A 26,019-nucleotide genomic window follows, 5' to 3' on the forward strand; every position below is an offset into this window, starting at 1 on the left:
ATGAAATTCATTAGGAATTTGGATTTGTCAGATTCGACTCGCTCATCTCTAATTTCCACCATGTGCACATTGTAACAGAATCGCATTGAAATTCATGGGGCTCTACTACAGCAGAATTTCTGAGCAGACTATCTAAGTAGAATCCCACTCAGCCTAAAGGTTTTCTGTATCTCTATAAAAAGCCTTTTATATCTCTGTACAAAACAAATCTATAATAGGTTATTGCGTTTGAGCTCGAAGGATGAGGAAAATTCATCGAAAATATTTTTCACATTTTGTTCATTTACTTTGTAATGTAATAGAAATTTATGACACATACATCCAGATTCATTATTCTTATTCTAAGGAGAAGACAAAAAATACATATCCTCCTCAAGAAAAGTGCAGACAGTCCAGAGTTATATATTTACCTTTATTACACTGTTGGTATAATGCAAATAACCAGAAGCCTTGTATGTACACCATGATGTCCAAGAAGAAGACAGATTGTTTAATCAGACATTTCTAGTAAAATTCATATTCAATCATAGCAAAGCCTATTGTGCTTCTTAGTACATGTCTTCCTATATTCTTAGACCTGAATACAATCTAAGCAGAGCCTAAGGCCAGGTTCACACATGGTAAAATTACATTGGAATTAGGACAGTATTCGCACTAATGCCTCCTTTTCCACAGAGTTTCACAGAGAACAATATTACATGAAATATTATTATCAACTCAATTTCATGTTTTTCAAGTGATTTTACAATATGTGGACTTAGCTTAATTTGCTTGTTTCCAATTTCTACTTCTCCTTGTGAGCTGCAATGAATAGCATGGCCTTATAGTCCAAAAGGTCACTCACAGCCGTTCTCTTCTTAACCTTACAGTTATCTATAACAAATCCTTCTCCAACTAGAACTTTCCCGGCAAAATCCTCATCATATGTAAAAGCATGGAGCTTGTCTTTCCCGACTGTATAATATGTTGTATCTAAACACCCAATTAATATCAGGTGTCCTCCAGGTTTCAGCAGCTTTGAGAACTTCCTGAGATATCTCGTGTAGTCATCTTGGTCTTTGCTGATCTGATCCAGGAGCCGAACAATGATAATACAATCTGCTGGTGGTAAGACTATCGGATCCGTCATATTTTCTTTCTCAAGGTCACATTTCATATCATGTTGAACGGCCGATCTCACTTTTTCTTCTGTTTCCTGTAATTGGTCACTAAAAAAGATAAAAAAAATATGGACAGTCCACATCAGTTAGAGCAGCATAAAAGCTTAGTAGTTAATTTGTTTGTTTTTTCTAGTACTATTAGAAAATGTGAAGGCTATTGGACATGATTTTTTAACCTCCCTGGCGGTATGATTCTGTCTGGAAATGTGTACCAAAAGCGGTACAATTTTTTTTAACTGAATTTCACATCTCCCTCCGCCCATTTCACATCTCCCCCGTCACATTCCCCCTCTCCCTTGTCACATCCCCCGACACATTCTCCCCCCTCCTTGTCACATTCTCCCCCCTCCTTGTCACATTCTCCCCCCTCCTTGTCACATTCTTCCCCCCTTGTCACATTCCCCCCCTTGTCACATTCTCCCCCTTCATGTTACATTCCCCTCCCCCTGTCACATCCCCCCCCCTTGTCACATCCCCCCTTCATGTCACATTCCCCTCCCCCCCGTCACATCCCCCCTTCATGTCACATTCCCCTCCCCCCCTTGTCACATTCCCCCCTTGTCACATTCCCCCTCTGTCACATTCCCCCCTTGTCACATTCCCCCCTTGTCACATCCCCCCCCCCCCCTTGTCGCCTTCTTGTCCTGCAGCAGAATACACTGGGTTTGCTGTCAGATTTCAAACCTAGTGTATTTGCTGCAGAACAAGCCCTTTCCCCTTCAGCCAATCACAGGCTTTACACCACTGCGGCCTGTGATTGGCTGAAAAGTGAAAGGTCCTAGAAGATGAATAGTGAAGAGAGAACACCCCGGACCGCACGGAGGGGAACGGCATCTGCAGGGACCGGGATTAGGTGAGCAAAAGGTTTTTTTTATTTTACTACTTCTTCCTTTTACACTTAGCTCAGTGTTTTTCTACCAGGGGGCCTCCAGCTGTTGTGAAACTACTACTCCCAGCATGCCCGGACAGCCTTTGGCTGTTCGGGCATGCTGAGAGTTGTAGTTTTGCAACAGCTGGAGGCCCCCTGGTAGGGAAATACTGACTTTTAGTATTTTCCTTTACCTGCTCTGGCCGGCCCCCGCAACGGGAGCTGACCAGAGCAGATAATCGCATGTTTTCCCGGGGGGCCGCATCGCTATATCGCATTGCTTTTGCGATATATCGTGCAGCCCGGCCAGGAACTCTGCAATTCTACCCCGAGCGTGATTCGGGGTTACCGATCCTGGCAGGGAAAATTAACCCCGAGTCACGCTCGGGATTACCGCTCAGGAGGTTAACCATACTACGTAACTATGGTATAAATCTTATAATGTGCCCCCCTCCCCCAATATTACCCATTATTATTCTGAATCCTATTGTAGATGGAAGAAAGAATGAAATCCATGTGCATAAACACAAATTGTTCTACTCACATCTTTAATTTCAAACATAAGGTAAGCAGAGGACAGATGACAGCAAAACAAAATGTCCAGTTTTAGGTAACCTGCTATTTTTATTAAACTACCTCACATTGGGGTAGGCAGCAATGAAGATCTGAGCTAGCTTCAAACCACTGTCCCTACCTACTTGGACAATCCACCCTAAACAGCGGCCCTCATCTGAGTGATGGTCCCTTCACTGAAGCAAGTGCACAGGGGCATCAGAAAAGTCAGATAGGCCAGGTCAGCAACACATGGGCAAAACTATACAAAATCAGCATACAAGCAGTTAACCAGGGACAAGTCAAAGAGTCAAAAAAACAATATGGCAGCATAGTACAACATCAGAACCAAGAGCAAAGTCAGAACAAGCAAGGGTCAAACCTAGTAATTAGCATGGTACAAAATCAGCATGTAAGAGGCAAGATCAGGTCACATGCAGAGGGCAGGTCACAGAATAGCACAGGGTACAGGAATGCTACTAAAAGGAACAATTCACAATCATGGGCATAGGAGTGAGCAGCTGACTCGTTAAATCTCCTGCCACCAGGAGGTGTGAGTGCTGGCTACAAAGCTAATGGGCCCAGCATTCTCACCTCCTGATAAGGTGGGATGGCCTCAAAGTGCAAATGTAAAACAAAAAAAGAAACAGAAACACATCCACAACTTGTACTATTATATATTTGCATAATTTCAAAAACTAACAGATTCCTAGTGTACCTTTTGATCAAAACGTATGAGCCCACTCGCCACATCAAGGCAAGAGTGTCATCAGGATGACAAGATACAACAAGGAGAAGAAAGCTGACAACCTAAGTGAATGCACACCAACTACTGTATAAGTATGATGAATAAAATGTAATCTTTATTGAAAAAACTCACAAAGGAGGGGGTACAGACACCATTAAAACCATTTAAAAACATGCAACAAAAAAAATTCCATAGAGCCTAGGAATATAATCCTATCTCTTTCCCCTGACTCATGCAAATAAGCAACTAGGGTGAATATATACAACATATACGTATAAGCGACCCTATAAGCATACCAGAACCTCACAATATAGCAGCAATGAATAAACCCTGTATAAAATGCCTAGTGCATCCAATCTGCTAACCCATCAGCATGTACCAAGAAAAAAACTTTATGTTTTATTCCTCAGGAAAGTGCCTGTGTACAAGAAAAACATACACGTAACTACCCAAGAATAACACAGTGTATGTGAGGATCAAAAAACCTGTGCAATAAGGGTAGGCTCTGGCTGCAAGAATTAACAAATGCTAAAATAAGCGATAAGACATAAGGACAATTTCACCCAGAGTCAGGGGACCGGCTTGCTCCACGTGTTCCGTCACACCAAACGGTGGCTTCCTCAGGCACTCCTGGGGGGGCATGTCACATTTAGGAAGCCCCTATGGTGCCAGAACAGAAAAAAAAAAAACCATGGCATACTATTTTGGAAGTACAGCCCCCTAAGGAACATAACAAGGGGTATAGTAAGCCTTAACACCCTACAGGTGTTTGACAAATTTCCGCTAAAGTTTGATGTGAAAATGAAAAATGTAATTTTTTTCACTAAAATGCTGGTGTTACCCCAAATTTTTCATTTTCACAAGGGGAAATAGGAGAAAAGGCCTCCCAAAATTTGTAACCCCATTTCTTCTGAGTATGGAAATACCCCGTTTGTGAATGTGAAGTGCTCTGCGGGCAAACTACAATACTCAGAAGAGAAGGAGCGCCATGGAGCTTTTGAAGAGATAATTTGGTTGGAATAGAAGTCGGGGGCCATGAGCGTTTACAAAGCCCCCCGTAGTGCCAGAACAGTGGAACCCCCCCCACATGTGACCCCATTTTATAAACGACACCCCTCACAGAATTTAATAAGGGGTGCAATGAGCATTTATACCCCACTGGCATTTGACAGATCTTTGGAACAGTGGGCTGTGCAAATGAAAAATTAAAATTTTCATTTTCACGAACCACTGTTCCAAAAATCTGTCAGACACCTGTGGGGTGTAAATGCTCACTGTACCCCTTATTACATTAAGTGAGGGGTGTAGTTTCCAAATGGGGTCACATGTGGGGGGGGTCCATTGTTCTGGCACTATGGGGGATTTGTAAACACGCATGGCCTTCAATTTAGGACACATTTCCAAAATCCCAATGGCGCTCCTTCTCTTCTGAGCATCGTAGTTCGCCCGCAGAGCACTTTACAACTACATGTGGGGTATGTTCTTACTCAGAAGAAATGGGGTTACAAATTTTGTGGGACTTTTTTTCTATTCTCCCTTGTGAAAAGGAAAAATGTAGGGGAACACCAGCATTTTAGTAAAAAAACATTTTTTTTCATTTTCACATACAACTTTAAAGAAAATTCGTCAAACACCTATGGGGTGTTAAGGCTCACTATACCCCTTGTTACATTCCGCGAGGGGTGTAGTTTCCAAAATGGAGTCACAAAGTGAGAGAGCGCAGGGCTCCAAAGCAAGTGAGCGCCATGCGCATTCGAGGCCTAAATTTGGGATTTGCATCCACCACCAAAATACCCTACGGCAGTGTTTCCTAAACAGGGTCTGGAAAAAAGTGTATAGAGGAGGGCTCAACCTATTCGTAAGAATACTGTGGGTGCTGCTAATCAGTAATTGAAAACACAGTCTAAACCAACAACAGTAACCACTGCAAAAAGCGCACACCAATTATGAAAAAATGTGTATACTTTATTCAATTGTATCATAACATTAGAAAAAGAGCAAGGCTAAAATCACTTAAAAAACTCTATGAACTAGAGTACGCAACATGTACCGTCACACTGTGACTTCCTCAGGGTGTCTCCAGCTCTTGCAAAACTCACAGCATGCCTTGACAGTCAGTGGCTGTCCGGCAATACTGGGAGTTGTTGTTTTTCAACAGCTGGAGGTTCCTTTTTGGAAACAGTGCCATGCAAGACATCTCTTATTTTTATTGGGGGGGGGGGCTGTGTAGGGGTGTATATATGTGTAGTGTTTTACTTTTTATTTTGTGTAGTGTTTTTAGGGTACATTCACATGGGTGGGGGTTTACAGTGAGTTTCTCGCTGGGACTTTGAGCTGAGGCGGAAAATTTGCTGCATCTCAAAATTGTAGCAGAAAACGCTCTGCAAACCCCCGCCCATGTGACTGTACCATGTACATTCACATGGGGGGGGGGGGGAAACTTCTACAACTCCCAGTATGCCCTTCGGCTGTCCATGCATGCTGGGAGTTGTAGTTATGCAACAGCTGGATGCACACTTTTTATAGAAAAAATGTGCCTCCAGCTGTTGCATAACTACAACTCTCAACATGCATGGACAGCCGATGGGCATGCTGGGAGTTGTAGTTGGAACTCCAGCTGTTGCAAAACTTACCCTTTGGCTGTGCATGCTGAGAGTTGTTGCTAAGCAACAGCAGGAGGTAAACAGGCCTCACCTCCTGCTGTATCCTGCCACCTGCACTGCCGGGTCTGCCACCGCTGCTGCCACCGCTGCTGCCACCGCTGCTGCCATTGCTCCTGTCCGCCTGAGGGGACCCCCGCCAGGCCAGGGAAAGGTAGGAGACCCCCGCCAGCCCGATCGCCGCACCGATCACCGCCCAGCAGGGTAGTGATTGGTCGGTCGTTCTGAGTGATCAATCACGTGATCATGAGGTGGCACCAGTGCCACCTCACTCCTGCTGGGTAAGGGTGAATGGGTCTGTCCTGGACAGCCCCATTCACCCATTTTTTCCAGGTCGCCGGAGACCCGATTGAACCGGAATCGCAGCAAATGGCCAGTCTGAATTGACCGGCGATTTGTGGCGATTGCCAACATGGGGGTTCTCGTGTCCCCCCAGGGTTTTGCACGGGGTGCCTGCTTAATGATATCACGGGTGTACAGAAACGTCCTGTGTCCTTAACTACCAGGACATCAGGGCATACCCATACGCCCTATGTCCATAAGGGGTTAAAGTGACAGTGGTCAGATGTGAAAAAAATGCTCAGGTCCTTAAGTTGAAAATGGGCTGGGTCCTTAAGGGATTAAGGATTGTTTTATCTTTTTTGGGTGATTTTTCACCAACCTTCTTGTCAACTTTAAAGGGGTTCTCCGGTGCTTAGACATCTTATCCCCTATCCAAAGGATAGGGGATAAGATGCCTGATCGCGGGAGTCCCGCCGCTGGGGACCCCCGTGATCTTGCACACGGCACCCCATTTGTAATCAGTCCCCGGAGCGTGTTCGCTCCGGCTCTGATTACGGTCGATCACGGGGCCGGCGGCGTGTGACGTCATGCCTCCGCCCCCATGTGACCTCGCCCTCCACCCCTCAATGCAAGTCTATGGGAGGGGGCATGACAGCTATCACGCCCCCTCCCGTAGGCTTGCATTGAGGGGTGGAGCGTGACGTCACAAGGGGGCAGAGGCGTGACATCACACGCCGTCGGCCCTGTGGTCGCTGGTAATCAGACCAAGAGTGAACATGCTCTGGGGACTGATTAAAAATGGGGTGCCACGTGCAAGATCATGGGGGGTCCCCAGCAACGGGACTCCCGCGATCAGGCATCTTATCCCATATCCTTTGGATAGGGGATAAGATGTCTAAGCACCGGAGTACCCCTTTAAGTTTTAATGCTTTGAACTGCATTTATCTTACAAAAAGGTATGTATAAGAAAAATAAAACCAAAATGTAAAAAAAATACAGTTGCTTTAGAAGCCTTATATGTTCGGAATGCACAGGCTTTTTAGTATAATGTATCCAACAAGAGGAAAGAAACTGCGGCAGCTCATCGACATAAAATGCAGGCTTTATTGGAAGTGGGTGTACATACAGGTGCAAATTCACAAGAGCGACGTCCGTTTCACACTATCGTGCTTCTTCTGTCTCAACTTACAATGTCCACACCTCCCTTGGCTTTATACAGATAGGCGCAGTGACGTGTAATGGAGCAGAGGCCCTGAGTGATGACAGTCATCCACTATTGCTCAGACGGAAAATCTCAACACTCCTCCATCTCCTCCATACTTTTCTCTAATATGTTCAATTAGTTGTGCACATCCAAACCCCGTGGTTATGGATTTAATTTTCTGTGGTTCAACTTTAGAATTTCTTGATGTGCGAGTAGAATCAGAGGATCAACAGTGGATTACCAGCGGGTATAGAAAACCCACGGCAGTCAATGCTTTATTGCATTTTGATAGTTTTCATCCCCCCCCCACATCAAGAAATGAGTACCTTATAGTCAATTTGTTAGACTAAAAAGGCTGAATACTACATCTCATTCTTTTGAATTGCAGGCTAAGGAACTGGCAGGTCATCTGGTCGACAGGGGGTACCCTGGCAAGATCGTGGAGGAAGCATACACTAAAGCAAAAGAATGGAGTGGGAGAAAAACATGCAAAAAGAAAAAAAGCGGATAGATTTGTCTTTTCTTTTAGACACTTCCCGATGGATGCCATCGTACAATCTGCGATCAGACGACATTGGCATTTAATTGAAAATGACAAGGTACTGGGAAATACTGCGAAAGGGCAGCCATCATTTTCCTACCGAAAGAATAGGACCCTTGGTAGCATAATTGGCACCAACAAATTTTCCTACCCAACCACCAACTGGTTACGTCAACTTAGAATACAAGGCAATTTTAAGTGTAAACAATGTGCATTTTGTTATTGTAATTTGGAGTCAAAATTCTTGAAGGTTGGCGGAATAGATTGGGAGGTGAGACATTTTATCACTTGTAAAACCAAATTCGTCATGTACATCCTAACATGCCTGTGTGGTAGATTTTATTTAGGTAAGACCATTAGTAACCTGTATGTCAGGGTTAGAGAGCATATTAAATCCATAACCACAGGGTTGGGATGTACACAACTAATTGAACATATAAGAGAAAAGCATGGAGGAGACGGAGGAGTGTTGAGATTTTCTGGATTAGAAGTAGTTAATACCCCAAGAAATGGAAGAGATTGTGATAAACTACTTCTGCAACTAGAGGCAAGATGGATCCTCAAAACCGATGCCATGAGTCCACTCGGCCTCAATGACAAAATGGATATGAGTTTTCTTTTTGTAAAGCTTGATATCATTGTAATTTTAAATGTATGTCATATGTCTCATTCTGTTATTGCACCTTTTGTTTTAATGAACATGTCCACACTCCCCGTATTATGGCCGCAGAAAGATTAAGGGAGGAGGTGTCCACAATATGTGATTCCAATGTGCCGTGGTTACAGCTGTCCATCTTGGTTGGGGCTGGGGATGCGCTGGGTATGTGAATATTAGGTCAGGCGCAGGGCAGGTATACCACCTTACACTCACCTGTCAGTGCATGTGTGCAGTCTGAGCACAGGTGGATGACTGTCATCACTCAGCGCCTCTGCTCCGGTACACGTAACTGCGCATACCTGTATAAAGCCAAGGGAGGTGTGGACATTGTTAGTCGAGCTTGAAGAAGCACGATAGTGTGAAATGGACGTCGCTCGTGTGAATTTGCACCTGTATGTACACCAGCTTCCAATAAAGCCTGAATTTCATGTCGGTGAGCTGCTGCAGTTTCTTTCTTCTTGTTGGATATATCCGCATGTGCATGGTCTTTGCCGCTGAGCACCACCGAATAAGCGAAAGTGAGTGACTGTGTGCAGTGAATAGGTGTTGGGGATTTATCATACTCTCCTCAGACATCACAGTAGTGCCAGTTGGATGCATCTTTCTGTATGCTGGATTTTTATTATAATGCGTGTTTCTGCATTTCTCCCTCTCTGTTTCTCCTCGCTGCACAACTTCCCAGCGCTCTGAACGCTGTGGGTGACGTCACTGGCCTTTTAGCTGTGTCCCTGGCTGTGTCCTATTGGCCTTTGTGCTGATTGGCACATGAAAGCAGCCAATCACATGATAGACATGGGTTATCATCTGATCTACTGCTTTCCCTACGTCATCTCACTGACCCTGCCCGTCTTGCTTCTACCGTCCACAAAAAAAAAACATGTTTTTTGCACTATTTACAGGCTTGCGTGAGCCGAACTGGTAAAAGTAGGGGAGTTCACCGACCTGGAAAAATCCTAAAGTTCGGGTTGAAACCGGGTTCGCCGGATTCGCCTTGCTCATTTATATCCAAGATCTTCTTTCATATCTCTTGTGCAGTATCAACATCATCAGTGATTTTACACTAATATTTAGCCAAATACTTCACCTTTTATCTTTTTTCTCTAAATGAAGTTTTGTGGCATGTCCCCAATCGAATGCTCCTGTCCGTGTGTCCAGCCATCTCTTCAGCTCCAGGATACATCCGTCAGTGACCTTCAGGACTATGATGTGCTTGAAAAACTCACAGGCAGAAAACAGATGATGAACCAGGGGACCAGTGCTGAGGTCAATCATCACATCTCCTTTAATGTGACCTACAGAAGAAAAAAGAAATCATAATGAAATATCTAATAATGTTCTGCAAAATAGAAATGTAAATTATCTTTATTGATACATGTAAAATTACATATAAAGGAAGATACAAATCCCTCTCAACGGAAGGGCAGCACCCAATACATCCACATATATAAAAGCATAAAATACAATAACAGAATTAGTTTACCCCCAATATCCCATAAACATGTCCTGACCAATCTTTGGATAAATAAAAGAGGGAGTAAAAAACATTTACAGATACCAAATAATGAGCTTTTTCTGGGCTTATATCAATTGATGCATTTATCACATGACTTAAAGGGGTATTCTGCCCCCATACATCTTATTCCCTATCCATTTATGTATATGGAAAGGAGCATGACCTCATGACCATGGCCGTCCAAAGCCGGCGTTCTGAACATAAATGTTCAGAAAACCGGGGTGCAGGGCTGGGGATAGTGGGGGATCAAGCAGCAGGATCCCCGAGATCAGACATCTTATCCCCTAACCTTTGGATAGGGGATAAGATGTCTAGGGGTGGAGTACCCCTTTAACATGTGGTGTGTACATGTGATACCTGACCTGGAGGTTCGTGGAGAGAGGGATTTGTATCTTCCATTTTATGCAATTTTAAATGTTTTAATAAAGATACATTTTATTTTTACTATTTTACATTTTTTCATAGTTTTTCTGTTTTGGTTAAAATGAACGTAAATGAACGTCCTGGTGCGGCAGTACCTAGCGCACCAGGACGTACATTTATGTCCTGTACATGACCACGAGCATCGGAGCGATGATCGGGTCATGTGCGTCAGGTCCTGGTTGCTGATAGCAGCCAGGGATCTGCCGGTAATGGCCGACATCCACGAACGGCATTTGAGGGGTTAATGGCAGACATTCGCACGTTCGTGGATGTCTGCCATTAACCCCTCAAATGCCGTGATCAATACATTTTATGCTGATCTGATCGCCTGCGGCACCGCCGTGGGGATCAGATCAGCTAACTTGTCGGACAGAGCTCCCTCACCTGCCCCCACTGCCTTCCCGGCTTCTTCTGCTCTGGTCTAAGATCGAGCAGACCAGAGCAGAAGATCGCCGAAAACACTGATCCTATGCATAGCACTGAACAGTATTAGCAGTATTAAAGTGTAAAAAAAAAGTTTAAAAAAAAGTTTAAAAAATCCCGTCCCCCAATAAAAATGCAAAGTGACCCTATTTTCCCATTTTACCCCCCCCCCCAAAAAGTGCCAAAAAAAAAAAAGGAATAACCATATTTGGTATCGTCACCTGGGTAAAAGTCCAAACTATTAAAATATAATGTTAATGATCCCGTACGGTGTGAACGTAAAAAGAAAGGCCAAAATTGCTGCTTTTTTGTCACATTTTATTAAAAAAAAAATGAATACATTTTTTTATAAATGCTTAATATATACACAAAAGTGGTATCAATAAAAAGTACAGATCACAGTGCAAAATATGAGCCCTCATATCGCTGCTTATACAGAAAAGTTATAGGTCGTCAAAATAGAGGGATTTTTAACTTACTAATTTGGTTAAAAAGTTAGCAATTTTTTTAAGCGCAACAATAATAGAAAAGTATGTATACATGGGTATCATTTTAATCTTATTGAAAAACAAAATAAAGAACACATTTTTACTGTAAATTTCACAGCGTGAAAACGAAACATTCCAAAATTAGCAAAACACCCCTCAAGGAACGTAACAAGGGGTACAGTGAGCCTTAACCTCTTAAGGATGCAGGGCGTATGGATACGCCCTGCATTCCGAGTCCTTAAGGACGCAGGGCGTATCCATACGCCCGTGGGAAATCCGGTCCCCATCGCTAGCCGGTTGGGGACCGGAGCCGGATGCCTGCTGAAATCGTTGGCCCCAGGAGCGACGGCGGCGGCGAGGGACTTTCCTGCGATGAAGCAGCAGCAGGAGGTGAGTGATAGCTTCCTGCTGTTGCTTAGCAACAGCTCCTAGCATGCAAAAAGGGCATGCTGGGAGCTGTAGTTATGCAACAGCAGGAGGCAGACCACCACAACTCCCAGCATTCCCTTATGGGCATGCTGGGACTTATGGTTTTGCAACAGCTGGAGGCACATTTTTTCTATGGAAAAGTGTACCTTCAGCTGTTGTATAACTACAACTCCCAGCTTGCACAAACAGCTAAAGTGCATGCTGGGAGTTGTAGTGGTGCATCTGCTGGTTGCATAACTACAACTCCCAGCATGCCCGTTGGCTGTCGGTGACTGCTGAGAGTTGTAGTTTTGCAACAGCTGAAGGCGCACTGGTTGTGAAACTTAGAGTTTTTTTTTTTTACCTAACTTAGTGTTTCACAACCGGTGTGCCTCCAGCTGTTGCAAACTACAACTCCCAGCAGTCACCTTACACCATGCACCATACATGCTGGGAGTTGTAGTTTTGCAACAGCTGGAGGCACACTGGTTTTTAAACACTGAGTAAGGTCACAAACGCCGTGATACATAACCAGTGTGGCTACAGCTGTTGCAAAACTAAAACTCTCAGCATGTACAGTCTGTCAGCGCATGCTGGGAGTTGTAGTTTTGCAACAGCTGGATGTCCCCCCCAATGTGAATGTACAGGGTACACTCACATGGGCGGAGGCTTACAGTAAGTATCGGGCTGCAAGTTTGAGCTGCAGCAAATTTTCTGCAACAGCTCAAACTGCCAGCGAGAAACTACTGTGAACCCCTGCCCGTGCGACTGTACCCTAAAAACACTAAACTAACAAAACATAAAATAAAAAGTAAAAAACACTACATATACACATACCCCTATACAACCCCCCTCCCCTCCCCAATAAGAATGAAAAATGTCTGGTACGCCACGGTTTCCAAAACGGAGCCTCCAGCTGTTGCAAAACAACAACTCCCAGTATTGTCGGACAGCCGTTGACTGTCCAGGCATGCTGGGAGTTTACAACAGCTGGAGGCACCCTGTTTGGGAAATACTGGCGTAGAATACCCCTATGTCCACCCCTATGCAATCCCTAATCTAGGCCTCAAATGCGCATGGTGCTCTCACTTTGGAGCCCTGTCGTATTTCAAGGCAACAGTTAAGGGTCACATATGGGGTATCGCCGTACTCGGGAGAAATTAAGCTTCAAATTTTGGGGGGTATTTTCTGCTTTTACCCTTTTTAAAAATGTTAAGTTTTTGGGAAAAGAAGCATTTTAGGTAAAATTATTTTTTTTTTTTTTACAAATGCAATAGTCGTGAAACGCCTGTGGTGTATTAAGGTTCACTTAACCCCTTGTTACATTCCCCGAGGGTCTAGTTTACAAAATGGTATGCCATGTGGTTTTTTTTTGCTGTCCTGGCACCATAGGGGCTTCCTAAATGCGGCATGCCCCCAGAGCAAAATTTGCTTTCAAAAAGCCAAATGTGACTCCTTCTCTTCTGAGACCTGTAGTGCGCCAACAGAGCACTTATCACACCCAAATGGGGTGTTTTCTGAATCGGGAGAAATTGGGCTTCAAATTTTGGGGGATATTTTCTGCTTTAACCCTTTGTATAAATGTAAATTTTTTGGGAAACCAAGCATTTTAGGTAAATTTTTTTATTTTTTTTTACATATGCAAAAGTCGTGAAACACCTGTAGGGTATTAAGGTTCATTTTACCCCTTGTTACGTTCCCCGAGGGGTCTAGTTTCCAAAATGGTATGCCATGTGTTTTTTTTTTGCTGTTCTGGCACCATAGGGGCTTCCTAAATGCGGCATGCCCCCAGAGCAAAATTTCCTTCAAAAAAGCCAAATGTGACTCCTTCTCTTCTGAGACCTGTAGTGCGCCAGCAGAGCACTTTTCACCCCCATATCGGGTGTTTTCTGAATCGGGAGAAATTGGGCTTCAAATTTTGGGGGGTATTTTCTGCTATTACCCTTTTTAAAAATGTAAAACTTTAGGGAAACCAAGCATTTTAAGTAAAACATTTTTTTTTTTTTACATATGCAAAAGTCGTGAATCACCTGTGGGGTATTAAGGTTCACATTACCCCTTGTTACGTTCCCCGAGGGGTCTAGTTTCCAAAATGGTATGCCATGTGGGGTTTTTTGCTGTTCTGGCACCATAGGGGCTTCCTAAAGGTGACATGCCCCCCAAAAACCATTTGACACTCCTTCCCTTCTGAGCCCTCTACTGCGCCCGCCGAACACTTTACATAGACATATGAGGTATGTGCTTACTCGAGAGAAATTGGGTTTCAAATACAAGTAAAAATTTTCTCCTTTTTACCCCTTGCAAAAATTCAAAAATTGGGTCTACAAGAACATGCGAGTGTAAAAAATGAAGATTGTGAATTTTCTCCTTCACTTTGCTGCTATTCCTGTGAATCCCGTAAAGGGTTAAAACACTTACTGAATGTCATTTTGAATACTTTCGGGGGTGTAGTTTTTATAATGGGGTCATTTATGGGGTATTTCTAATATGAAGACCCTTCAAATCCACTTCAAACCTGAACTGGTCCCTGAAAAAAAGCGAGTTTCAAAATTTTGTGAAAAATTGGAAAATTGCTGTGGAACTTTGAAGCCCTCTGGTGTCTTACAAAAGTAAAAACTCATCAATTTTATGATGCAAATATAAAGTAGACATATTGTATATGTGAATAAAAAAAAAAATATTTGGAATATCCATTTTCCTTACAAGCAGAGAGCTTCAAAGTTAGAAAAATGCAAAATTTTCAAATTTTTCATCAAATTTTGGGATTTTTCACCAAGAAAGGATGCAAGTTACCAAAAAATTGTACCACTAAGTTAAAGTAGAATATGTCACGAAAAAACAGTCTCGGAATCAGAATGATAACTAAAAGCATTCCAGAGTTATTAATGTTTAAAGGGACAGTGGTCAGATTTGCAAAAAATGGCCGAGTCCTTAAGGTGAAAAAGGGCTCAGTCCTTAAGGGGTTAACACCTCACAGGTATTTCACGACTTTTTGTTAAAGTTGTATGTGTAAATGAAAATTTTTTTAAAAATTCACTAAAATGCTGTTTTTTTCCCAAGTTTTACATTTGTACAAGGGGTAATAGGAGAAAATTACCCCCAAAATTTGTAACCCCATTTCTTCAGAGTATGGAAATACCCCATTTGTTTGGAATGGAAGTCTGGGTCCATATGCGTTTACAAAGCCCCCTGTGGTGCCAGAACAGTGGACCCCCACCTACATATGACCCCATTTTGGAAACTAAACCCCTCACAGAATTTAATAAGTGGTGCAGTGAGGATTTACCCCACTGGCGTTTGACAGATCTTTGGAACAGTGGGCTGAGCAAATGAAAAATTAAATTTTTCATTTTCACGGACCACTGTTCCAAAAATCTGTCAGACACCTGTGGGGCATAAATGCTCACTGCACCCCTTAATACATTACATGAGGGGTGTAGTTTCCAAAATGGGGTCACATGTGGGGGGTCCATTGTTCTGGCACTATGGGGGCTTTGTAAACACACGTGGCCTTCAATTCCGGACAAATTTTCTCTTCAAAATCCCAACGGTGCTCCTTTTCTTCTGAGCATTTTACTGCGCCCGCAGAGCACTTTTCATCCACATATGGGGTATGTTCTTACTCAGAAGAAATGGGGTTACAAATTTTGGGGGTAACACCAACATTTTAGTGAAAAAAAATAGTTTTTTTCATTTTCCCATCTAACTTTAATGAAAATTTGTCATACACCTGTGGGGTGTTAAGGTTCACTATACCCCTTGTTCAGTTCTGTGAAGGGTGACATTTCCAAAATGGGGTCACATGTGGGTATTTTTTTTTTGCGTCAGAACCGCTGTAAAATCAGCCACCCCTGTGCAAATAATTAATTTAGGCCTCAAATGTACATAGTGCGCTCTCACTCCTGAGCCTTGTTTTGTGCCTGCAGAGCATTTTACGTCCACATATGAGGTATTTCCGTACTCAGGAGAAATTGCGTTACAAATTTTGGGGATCTTTTTTTCCTTTTACCTCTTGTGAAAATAAAAAGTATGGGGCAGCAATTTATTTTTTTTTTTTTTACACTAACAGGCTGGTGTAGCCCCTAACTTATCCTTTTCATAAAATTTGTAGAACAATTCCTCCCAAGTACGAAACTACCCTATATGTGGCACTTAACTGTTTCCTTGAAATACAACAGGGATCTGAAGTGAGAGAGTGCCATGCGCATTTGAGGACTAAATTTGGGATTGCATAGGGGTGGACATGGGGGTATTCTACACCAGTAATTCTCAAACAGGGTGCCTCCAGCTGTTGCTAAACTCCCAGCATGCCTGGACAGTCAGTGGCTGTCGGGAAATGCTGGGAGTTGTTGTTTTGCAACAGCTGGAGGCTCCGTTTTGAAAACACTGCCTTACAATAAGTTTTTCATTTTTATTGGGGGGGACAGTGTAAGGGGGTGTATATGTCGTGTTTTACTCTTTATTATGTGTTAGTGTAGTGTAGTTTTTTTTAGGGTACATTCACACGGGCAGAGGTTTACAGTGAGTTCCCTGCTAGGAGTTTGTGCTGCGGTAAAAAATTTGCCGCAGCTCATACTTCAAGCAGGAAACTCACTGTAAACTCCCCCACGTGAATGTACCCTGTACATTCACATGGGGGGGGGGAGGGGCAAACCTCCAGCTGTTTTAAAACTACAACTCCCAGCATGTACTGACAGACCGTGCATGCTGGGAGTTGTAGTTTTGCAACAGCTGGAGGCACACTGGTTGGAAAACCTTCAGTTAGGTTCTGTTACCTAACTCAGTATTTTCCAACCAGTGTACCCCCAGCTGTTGTAAAACTACAACTCCCAGCATGTACTGATCGCCGAAGGGCATGATGGGAGATGTAGTTATGCAACAGCTGGAGTTATGCAACTACATCTCCCAGCATGCCGAGACAGCTGTTTGCTGTTTGGACATGCTGGGATTTGCAGTTTTGCAACATCTGGAGGGCTACAAGTTTAGATGTGCTGCCTATTGTGTTGGATTGTCAATGCAACCCTCTTATCCCACTCTTCACACACTGATAGCCACACCGCAGGAGAAATGCTAGCACAGGCTTCCAGTATCAGTAGTTTCAGGTGCTGCAGAATGGGCAAAACAAAAATTGGAACAGGACCCTCAGTTTACGCAGAAGATTTTGTTCAGTGATGAGGAAACTTTTATGTGAATGGTGAAGTTAACAAACAAAACCACCGCTATTGGTCTGACACTAACCACATTGGATAGATCTCTCCAAGACTGTTGGAACACAAAAATTGATGGTATGGTGTGGTATATGGGGTACAAAGATAGTGGGGCCATTCTTCATCAATGGAAACCTCAAGGCCACTGGATATGCAAAATTGCTACATAATGATGTGTTTCCCTCTTTATGTACTGAAACTGCACGTTCCCTGAGTTTTCCCAGCAATATGGTGCAAAACCACATTATGGGTGTCAGGTCCGAGCATTCCTAGATGAACAGTTTCCTGGAAAACGGATTGGTCATCGTGGGCCAGTTGAATGGCCCCCAAGGTCTCCCGATCTGACCCCCTTAGACTTTTATCTTAGGGGTCATCTGAAGGCAAATGTCTATGCTGTGAAGATACGAGATGTGCAGCACCTGAAACTATGGAAACTGGAAGCCTGTGCTAGCATTTCTCCTGCGGTGTATATAGTAGTATATAGCAGTGTATACGGATACTTGAAGCCTGTGCTAGCATTTCTCCTGCGGTGTATATAGTAGTATATAGCAGTGTATACGGATACTGGAAGCCTGTGCTAGCATTTCCCCTGCGGTGTTGCTATCAGTGTGTGAAGAGTGGGAGAAGAGGGTTGCATTGACAATCCAACACAATGGACAGCACATTTTATAAGTGGTCAGAAACTCATAAAAGAATAAAGTTATGTGAAAACCAAACACCAATCATTGTTTTTCTTGTGAAATTCCCAATAAGTTTGATGTGTCACTTGACCCTCTTCCTATTGAAAAAAAAAACAAAAGTTGGATTCAAAATGGCCAACTCCAAAATGGCTGCCATGGTCCCCCACCCATCTTGAAAAGTTTCCCCCCTCACATATACTAATGTGCCACAAACAGGAAGTTAATATCACCAACCATTCCCATTTTATTAAGGTGTATCCATATAAATGGCCCACCCTGTACTTCATAATTTATTTGCTTTCTTTTTATAGTAATTGTGACTTATTGAAAGCCCACTAGGGGTCCCCATACCATCCAGGACATAATTTTGTCTGACTGCAGAATCATTGTTTTCCCAGATGAAGCACAGAATGGGACAAAGTACAGGAAGTGAAGGGGAGGTGGGCTAGCACTCCTCTGTGCTCACTCCTGTCCTATCAGACTCCTGTCTTAAAATGGAAAGGAGGGGGGGGGGGTTACCAAGCAGCCTGCAGTGATTGGATGCATATGCTTTCTTGTAATACTTCTCAATTGCATATACAGTGTAGAATAACTTCTAATTCTTATGGGACAGACCAGTGTATTACAATTAAGCTGATCTTTTCAGATCTCCATGGTGGATGCCGTTAAGTGGTAATAAATGGTTGGCAACACAAAGCAGGCACATGGGGGATAAGTACTGTAAGGATATACTGTATCACTTAAAGAGTATATATTCTAAAATGCTTGTACATTCAAAAAATATATTTCATTTCACATTATGCATCACTTTAAACCTATTTATCCTAATGGGAAAACCCCCTGAACCTCTATCGATGTTAAAAGAGACCAAGAAGTGGCACTTGGACAAACTTGTAAACAAAAAATTCCTATTACAGAACCGATTAAGGGTAGGGTCAAATGTAGCATAAACACTGTGTATTTGACGCGCCTGTGTATTTCAGTGCTAGCAAAGTATATGGGTGTTTATTATTACTCCGATAGGTTTGCTAGCACAGAAATATGCTGGTGCATCAAATACGCAGTGTTTACACTATATGTGACCCTACCCTCTGGTGATTATAGAAGGTAAAACAATGACTTCACTAAACCTCATAACCTGACATCTCTCATCATATTCAAAAACCAAGACTTTGTTTTGCTCTCTATACTTGAGAAGATATCCGGACCATGTGGTTGCCCCTTCTAATCTGCAACACCCTAAAAAAGTCTATCTGGTCGTTATAATTTGTTTATGGATTTTTAAAACTAATTAACTATAGAAAATTTAAGACACGTACCCTCTGTAAAGGTTTTTGTAAGATTTTCAATGGGAAATATCAATGAATCCTCTGCAAAGACCATTTCAGGTTTATCCGAAAAATAATGGTCCAGCACTTGTCTAGAATCAAATCCATGTACATGATAAAGCTTACGGGGGCTGGAATCCATCATCTAATCTTCTATCACAGACAGGTGACTGTATCTACACCGGAGCCCAGGTTTATATAATTTCACAAAGCCTAAGGAAGAATTACTGATCAGTCCATGAGACATAATATTCATGAGTCAGTCATGGGAAAATTTTGATAATAGATTCATGTGTTGAATTAAACAAACTAGTGTTTATAGATTCGTACATTTAAAGGAAAACTGTCAGCCTGTTCGCCCACACTAAACCCTACAGACTTGGTTATAGTTGTCACGACTCGGCTGGCTGGAGGTGGATCCTCTGTGCCAGAGAGGGATTGGCGTGGACCGTGCTGGTGGACCGGTTCTAAGTTGCTACTGGTATTCACCAGAGCCCGCCGCAAAGCGGGATGGTCTTGCAGCGGCGGTAGCAACCAGGTCGTATCCACCAGCAACGGCTCAACCTCTCTGACTGCTGAAGATAGGCGCGGTACAAGGGAGAAGACAAGAGCAAGGTCGGACGTAGCAGAAGGTCAGGGCAGGCAGCAAGGATCGTAGTCAGGGGCAACGGCAGGAGGTCTGGAACACAGGCTAGGAACACACAAGGGAACGCTTTCACTGGCACAATGGCAACAAGATCCGGTGAGGGAGTGCAGGGGAAGTGAGGTATAAGTAGGGAGTGCACAGGTGAGAATACTGATTAGGCCTGCTGCGCCAATCAGTGGCGCAGCGGCCCTTTAAATGGCAGAGACCTGGCGCGCGCGCGCCCTAAGGAGCGGGGCCGCGCGCGCCGGGACAACACAGACGGGGAACGGGTCAGGTACGGGAGCCGAGATGCGCATCGCGAGCGGGCGCGTCCCGCATCGCGAATCGCATCCCGGCTGGGAGTAATATCGCAGCGCACCCGGTCAGCAGGTCTGACCGGGGCGCTGCGAATGAGAGAACGCTGCGAGCGCTCCGGGGAGGAGCGGGGACCCGGAGCGCTCGGCGTAACAGTACCCCCCCCCCCCCCCCCTTGGGTTTCCCCCTCTTTTTGGAGCCTGAGAACCTGAGGATAAGACTTTTGTCCAGGATGTTGTCCTCAGGTTCCCAGGATCTCTTCTCAGGGCCGCAATTCTCCCAGTCGACCAAGAAGAATCTTTTACCTCTGACCGTTTTGGATGCTAGAATCTCCTTCACAGAAAAGACGTCAGAAGATCCGGAAACTGGAGTGGGAGAAACAACTTTGGGAGAGAAGCGGTTAAGGATGAGTGGTTTAAAGAGAGAGACATGGAAGGCATTGGGAATACGGAGAGAAGGAGGAAGAAGGAGTTTGTAAGAGACAGGGTTGATCTGGCACTTGATTTTGAAAGGACCAAGATAGCGTGGTCCCAGTTTGTAACTGGGGACACGAAAGCGGACATATTTAGCGGAGAGCCATACCTTGTCTCCGGGAGCAAAAATGGGGGGAGTTCTTCTTTTTTTATCAGCAAATCTTTTCATCCGGGATGAAGCCTGTAAAAGAGAATTTTGGGTCTCTTTCCATATGGTGGAAAGATCACGAGCCACTTCATCCACAGCGGGCAAACCAGAGGGCAAGGGAGTAGGGAGGGGGGGAAGAGGGTGACGGCCGTACACCACGAAAAATGGGGACTTGGCAGAAGATTCTGAGACTCTGAAGTTGTATGAGAATTCGGCCCATGGTAGAAGATCTGCCCAGTCATCCTGGCGGGAGGAAACAAAATGCCGTAAATAGTCACCCAGGACCTGATTAACTCTTTCTACTTGCCCATTGGATTGGGGATGATAAGAAGAAGAGAAGTTTAATTTGATCTTGAGCTGTTTACAGAGGGCCCTCCAGAATTTAGACACAAATTGGACGCCTCTATCTGAGACGATATGCGTGGGCAAACCGTGAAGGCGAAAAATGTGTACAAAAAATTGCTTTGCCAACTGAGGCGCTGAAGGAAGACCAGGAAGAGGAATAAAATGTGCCATCTTGGAAAATCGATCAACGACCACCCAAACAACTGTGTTGCCACGGGATGAGGGCAAGTCCATAATAAAGTCCATACCAATCTGTGACCAAGGCTGTTCAGGAACAGGCAGAGGATGAAGGAGACCAGCAGGCTTCTGGCGAGGAGTCTTATCCCGGGCACAGACAGTACAGGCCCGCACGAAATCAATAACATCAGTCTCCAGAGTCGGCCACCAATAAAATCGAGAGATGAGTTGCAAGGATTTTTTGATGCCCACATGGCCTGCGAGGTGGGAGGAGTGTCCCCATTTGAGAATCCCGAGACGCTGGCGTGGAGAAACGAAGGTCTTCCCTGGAGGAGTTTGCCTGATGGAAGCTGGAGAAGTGGAGATCAGACAGTCCGGAGGAATGATGTGTTGCGGAGAGACCTCTACTTCAGAGGCATCAGAAGAACGAGAGAGGGCATCGGCCCTAATGTTCTTGTCAGCAGGGCGAAAATGGATTTCAAAGTTAAAACGGGCAAAGAACAACGACCACCTAGCCTGGCGAGGGTTCAGTCGTTGGGCAGACTGGAGGTAGGAGAGATTCTTGTGATCAGTGTATATGATAACTGGAAATTTTGATCCCTCCAGCAGGTGCCTCCATTCCTCAAGCGCCAATTTAATGGCCAGTAGTTCTCGATCCCCGATGGAATAGTTTCTCTCCGCCGGGGAGAAGGTCCTAGAAAAAAAAAACACAAGTCACAGCATGCCCGGAAGAATTTTTTTGTAGAAGGACAGCTCCAGCTCCCACTGAGGAGGCATCTACCTCCAATAGGAAGGGTTTAGATGGGTCAGGTCTGGAGAGCACGGGAGCGGAAGAAAAGGCAGAATTGAGATGTTTAAATGCGTCTTCCGCTTGGGGGGACCAGGACTTGGGATTGGCATTTTTCTTGGTTAAAGCCACGATAGGAGCCACAATAGTGAAAAAGTGTGGAATAAACTGTGTGTAATAATTGGCGAACCCCAAAAAACGTTGGATAGCACGGAGTCCGGAGGGGCGTGGCCAATCTAAGACGGCAGAGAGTTTATCTGGGTCCATTTGTAGTCCCTGGCCAGAGACCAAGTATCCTAGGAAAGGAAGAGATTGACATTCAAAGAGACATTTCTCCATTTTGGCATAAAGTTGATTGTCACGAAGTCTCTGAAGAACCATGCGGACATGCTGGCGGTGTTCTTCTAAGTTGGCAGAAAAAATCAGAATATCGTCCAGATAAACCACAACACAGGAATATAGGAGATCACGAAAAATTTCATTAACAAAGTCTTGGAAGACGGCAGGGGCGTTGCATAGGCCAAAGGGCATGACCAGATACTCAAAGTGTCCATCTCTGGTGTTAAATGTGGTCTTCCATTCGTCCCCCTCCCTGATGCGGATGAGATTATAAGCACCTCTTAAGTCCAGTTTGGTAAAGATGTGGGCACCTTGTAAGCGATCAAAGAGTTCCGAGATAAGAGGTAAGGGGTAGCGGTTTTTTACCGTGATTTTATTAAGTCCGCGGTAATCAATACAAGGACGTAGGGAGCCATCTTTTTTGGACACAAAAAAAAATCCAGCTCCGGCAGTAGAGGAGGACTTGCGGATAAACCCCTTTTTTAAATTCTCCTGGATGTACTCCGACATGGCAAGAGTCTCTGGAGCAGACAGAGGATAGATTCTGCCCCGGGGTGGGGTAGTACCCGGGAGGAGGTCAATAGGACAGTCATAAGGCCTGTGAGGAGGCAAAGTCTCAGCTTGCTTTTTGCAAAAAACATCAGAATAGTCCATATAAGCCTTAGGAAGACCGGATACAGGGGGAACCACAGGGTCACGGCAAGGAGTACTGGGCACCGATTTAAGACAGTCCTTGTGACAAGAAGTACCCCAGTTCTTGATTTCTCCTGTGGACCAATCAAGGGTTGGGGAATGGCGTTGAAGCCACGGTAATCCAAGAAGAATTTCAGAAGTGCAGTTGGAGAGGACCAAAAATTCAATTTTTTCGTGATGAGGGCCGATGCACATTAGGATAGGTTCCGTGCGGTAACGCACGGTACAGTCCAATCTTTCATTGTTAACAGAATTGATGTAGAGGGGTCTGGCGAGACTGGTCACCGGGATGTTGAACCTGTTGATGAGAGAGGCCAAAATAAAATTTCCTGCAGATCCGGAATCCAAGAAGGCCGTAGCAGAGAAGGAGAAGGTAGAGGAAGATATCCGCACAGGCACAGTAAGGCGTGGAGAAGCAGAGTAGACATCAAGAACTGTCTCATCTTTGTGCGGAGTCAGCATACGTCTTTCCAGGCGGGGAGGACGGATAGGACAATCTTTCAAGAAGTGTTCGGTACCGGCACAGTACAGGCATAGGTTCTCCATGCGGCGTCGTGTCCTCTCTTGAGGTGTCAAGCGAGACCGGTCAACTTGCATAGCCTCCACGGCGGGAGGCACAGGAACGGATTGCAGAGGACCAGAGGAGAGAGGAGCCGGGGAGAGAAACCGCCTCGTGCGAACAAAGTCCATATCCTGGCGGAGCTCCTGACGCCTTTCGGAAAAACGCATGTCAATGCGGGTGGCAAGATGAATAAGTTCATGCAGGTTAGCAGGAATTTCTCGTGCGGCCAGCACATCTTTAATGTTGCTGGATAGGCCTTTTTTAAAGGTCGCGCAGAGGGCCTCATTATTCCAGGATAATTCGGAGGCAAGAGTACGGAATTGGATGGCGTACTCGCCAACAGAAGAATTACCCTGGACCAGGTTCAGCAGGGCAGTCTCAGCAGAAGAGGCTCGGGCAGGTTCCTCAAAGACACTTCGGATCTCCGTGAAGAAGGAGTGTACAGAGGCAGTGACGGGTTCATTGCGGTCCCAGAGCGGTGTGGCCCATGACAGAGCTTTCCCAGACAGAAGGCTGACTACGAAAGCCACCTTAGACCTTTCAGTTGGAAACTGGTCCGACATCATCTCCAAGTGCAGGGAACATTGCGAAAGAAAGCCACGGCAAAACTTAGAGTCCCCATCAAATTTATCCGGCAAGGATAATCGTAAGCCGGAAGCGGCCACTCGCTGCGGAGGAGGTGCAGGAGCTGGCGGAGGAGATTGTTGCTGGAGCTGTGGTAATAGCTGCTGTAGCATCACGGTCAGTTGAGACAGCTGGTGACCTTGTTGCGCTATCTGTTGCGACTGCTGGGCGACCACCGTGGTGAGGTCGGCGACAACTGGCAGTGGGACTTCAGCGGGATCCATGGCCGGATCTACTGTCACGACTCGGCTGGCTGGAGGTGGATCCTCTGTGCCAGAGAGGGATTGGCGTGGACCGTGCTGGTGGACCGGTTCTAAGTTGCTACTGGTATTCACCAGAGCCCGCCGCAAAGCGGGATGGTCTTGCAGCGGCGGTAGCAACCAGGTCGTATCCACCAGCAATGGCTCAACCTCTCTGACTGCTGAAGATAGGCGCGGTATAAGGGAGAAGACAAGAGCAAGGTCGGACGTAGCAGAAGGTCAGGGCAGGCAGCAAGGATCGTAGTCAGGGGCAACGGCAGGAGGTCTGGAACACAGGCTAGGAACACACAAGGGAACGCTTTCACTGGCACAATGGCAACAAGATCCGGCGAGGGAGTGCAGGGGAAGTGAGGTATAAGTAGGGAGTGCACAGGTGAGAATACTGATTAGGCCTGCTGCGCCAATCAGTGGCGCAGCGGCCCTTTAAATGGCAGAGACCCGGCGCGCGCGCGCCCTAAGGAGTGGGGCCGCGCGCGCCGGGACAACACAGACGGGGAACGGGTCAGGTACGGGAGCCGAGATGCGCATCGCGAGCGGGCGCGTCCCGCATCGAGAATCGCATCCCGGCTGGGAGTAATATCGCAGCGCACCCGGTCAGCAGGTCTGACCGGGGTGCTGCGAATGAGAGAACGCTGCGAGCGCTCCGGGGAGGAGCGGGGACCCGGAGCGCTCGGCGTAACAATAGTGTGGGTGAACAGGAGTCCAACGAGGGGTCCCTTACTTATTTTCGTCAACGGGCTGCCGAAATATCTTGTTCTGAAGTTTAGAGATTTCAAATAAGAATAAGCGCACTGAAGGCATCTTTCCCCCAGCGGCTGGCTGCCTCTCGCTCCCGTAGTAAGGCTCCTAAGCCCGCCCCTCCACTATGCATATGCATTGATTTCAACAAAACATCCTATCCCACATCACGTGATCATAGCTCTCTGTCTGAAGAGCACATGCGCCGCTATATTTACCCCAGCTCTCACGTTCCCCAGTTCTCACGTCATCAGGATGTGAGAGCTGGGGAAAATATAGCGGTGCATGCGCTCTTCAGACAGAGAGCTATGATCATGTGATGTGGGATAGGACGTTTTGTTGAATCCAATGCATATGCATAGTGGAAGGGCAGGCTTAGGAGCCTTACTACGGGAGCGAGAGGCGGCCAGCCAGCGGGGGAGACACCTTCAGTGGGCTTATTCCTATTTGAAATCTCAAAACTTCAGAACAAGATATCTCCAGTTGATGAAAATAAGTAAATGACCCCTCGTTTGAATCCTGTTCACCCACACTATAACCCAGTCTCTTGGGTTTAGTGTGGGTGAACAGGCTGACAGTTTTCCTTTAAATATTTTCCAACATAGCAATAGCCTAGCATGTCTTATAGTGTAATACAATAAAAGAAAAGAGAACACAAGTAACAATGTAGTATAAATGTTTTAACTATTTTTACTAGTTGCAATAAAAGATTAATATAAAAAACAGTAAAATGCAATATGGCATACAAAGAAATAGTATAGAGTGGTCTGAAGAGACATGAGAGTGTCAT

The 26,019-nt window shown here is 45.1% G+C and overlaps 1 protein-coding gene across 1 annotated transcript; it reads right to left on the reverse strand.

Annotated features, from left to right (window-relative positions):
* Window positions 1-429: 429 nt before the first annotated feature.
* LOC130293832 (indolethylamine N-methyltransferase-like) lies at window positions 430-19,285 on the reverse strand. The gene is made up of 3 exons (XM_056542978.1): window positions 19,135-19,285; window positions 9,758-9,965; window positions 430-1,208 (listed from the first exon to the last, which is right to left on the reverse strand). The coding sequence occupies exons 1-3, from the start codon at window positions 19,283-19,285 to the stop codon at window positions 785-787; spliced, it is 783 nt and encodes a 260-aa protein (XP_056398953.1). The 3' UTR covers window positions 430-784.
* Window positions 19,286-26,019: the final 6,734 nt, after the last annotated feature.

The sequence above is a fragment of the Hyla sarda genome, chromosome 10 (assembly GCF_029499605.1).
Source record: "Hyla sarda isolate aHylSar1 chromosome 10, aHylSar1.hap1, whole genome shotgun sequence".
NCBI lineage: Eukaryota > Metazoa > Chordata > Amphibia > Anura > Hylidae > Hyla > Hyla sarda.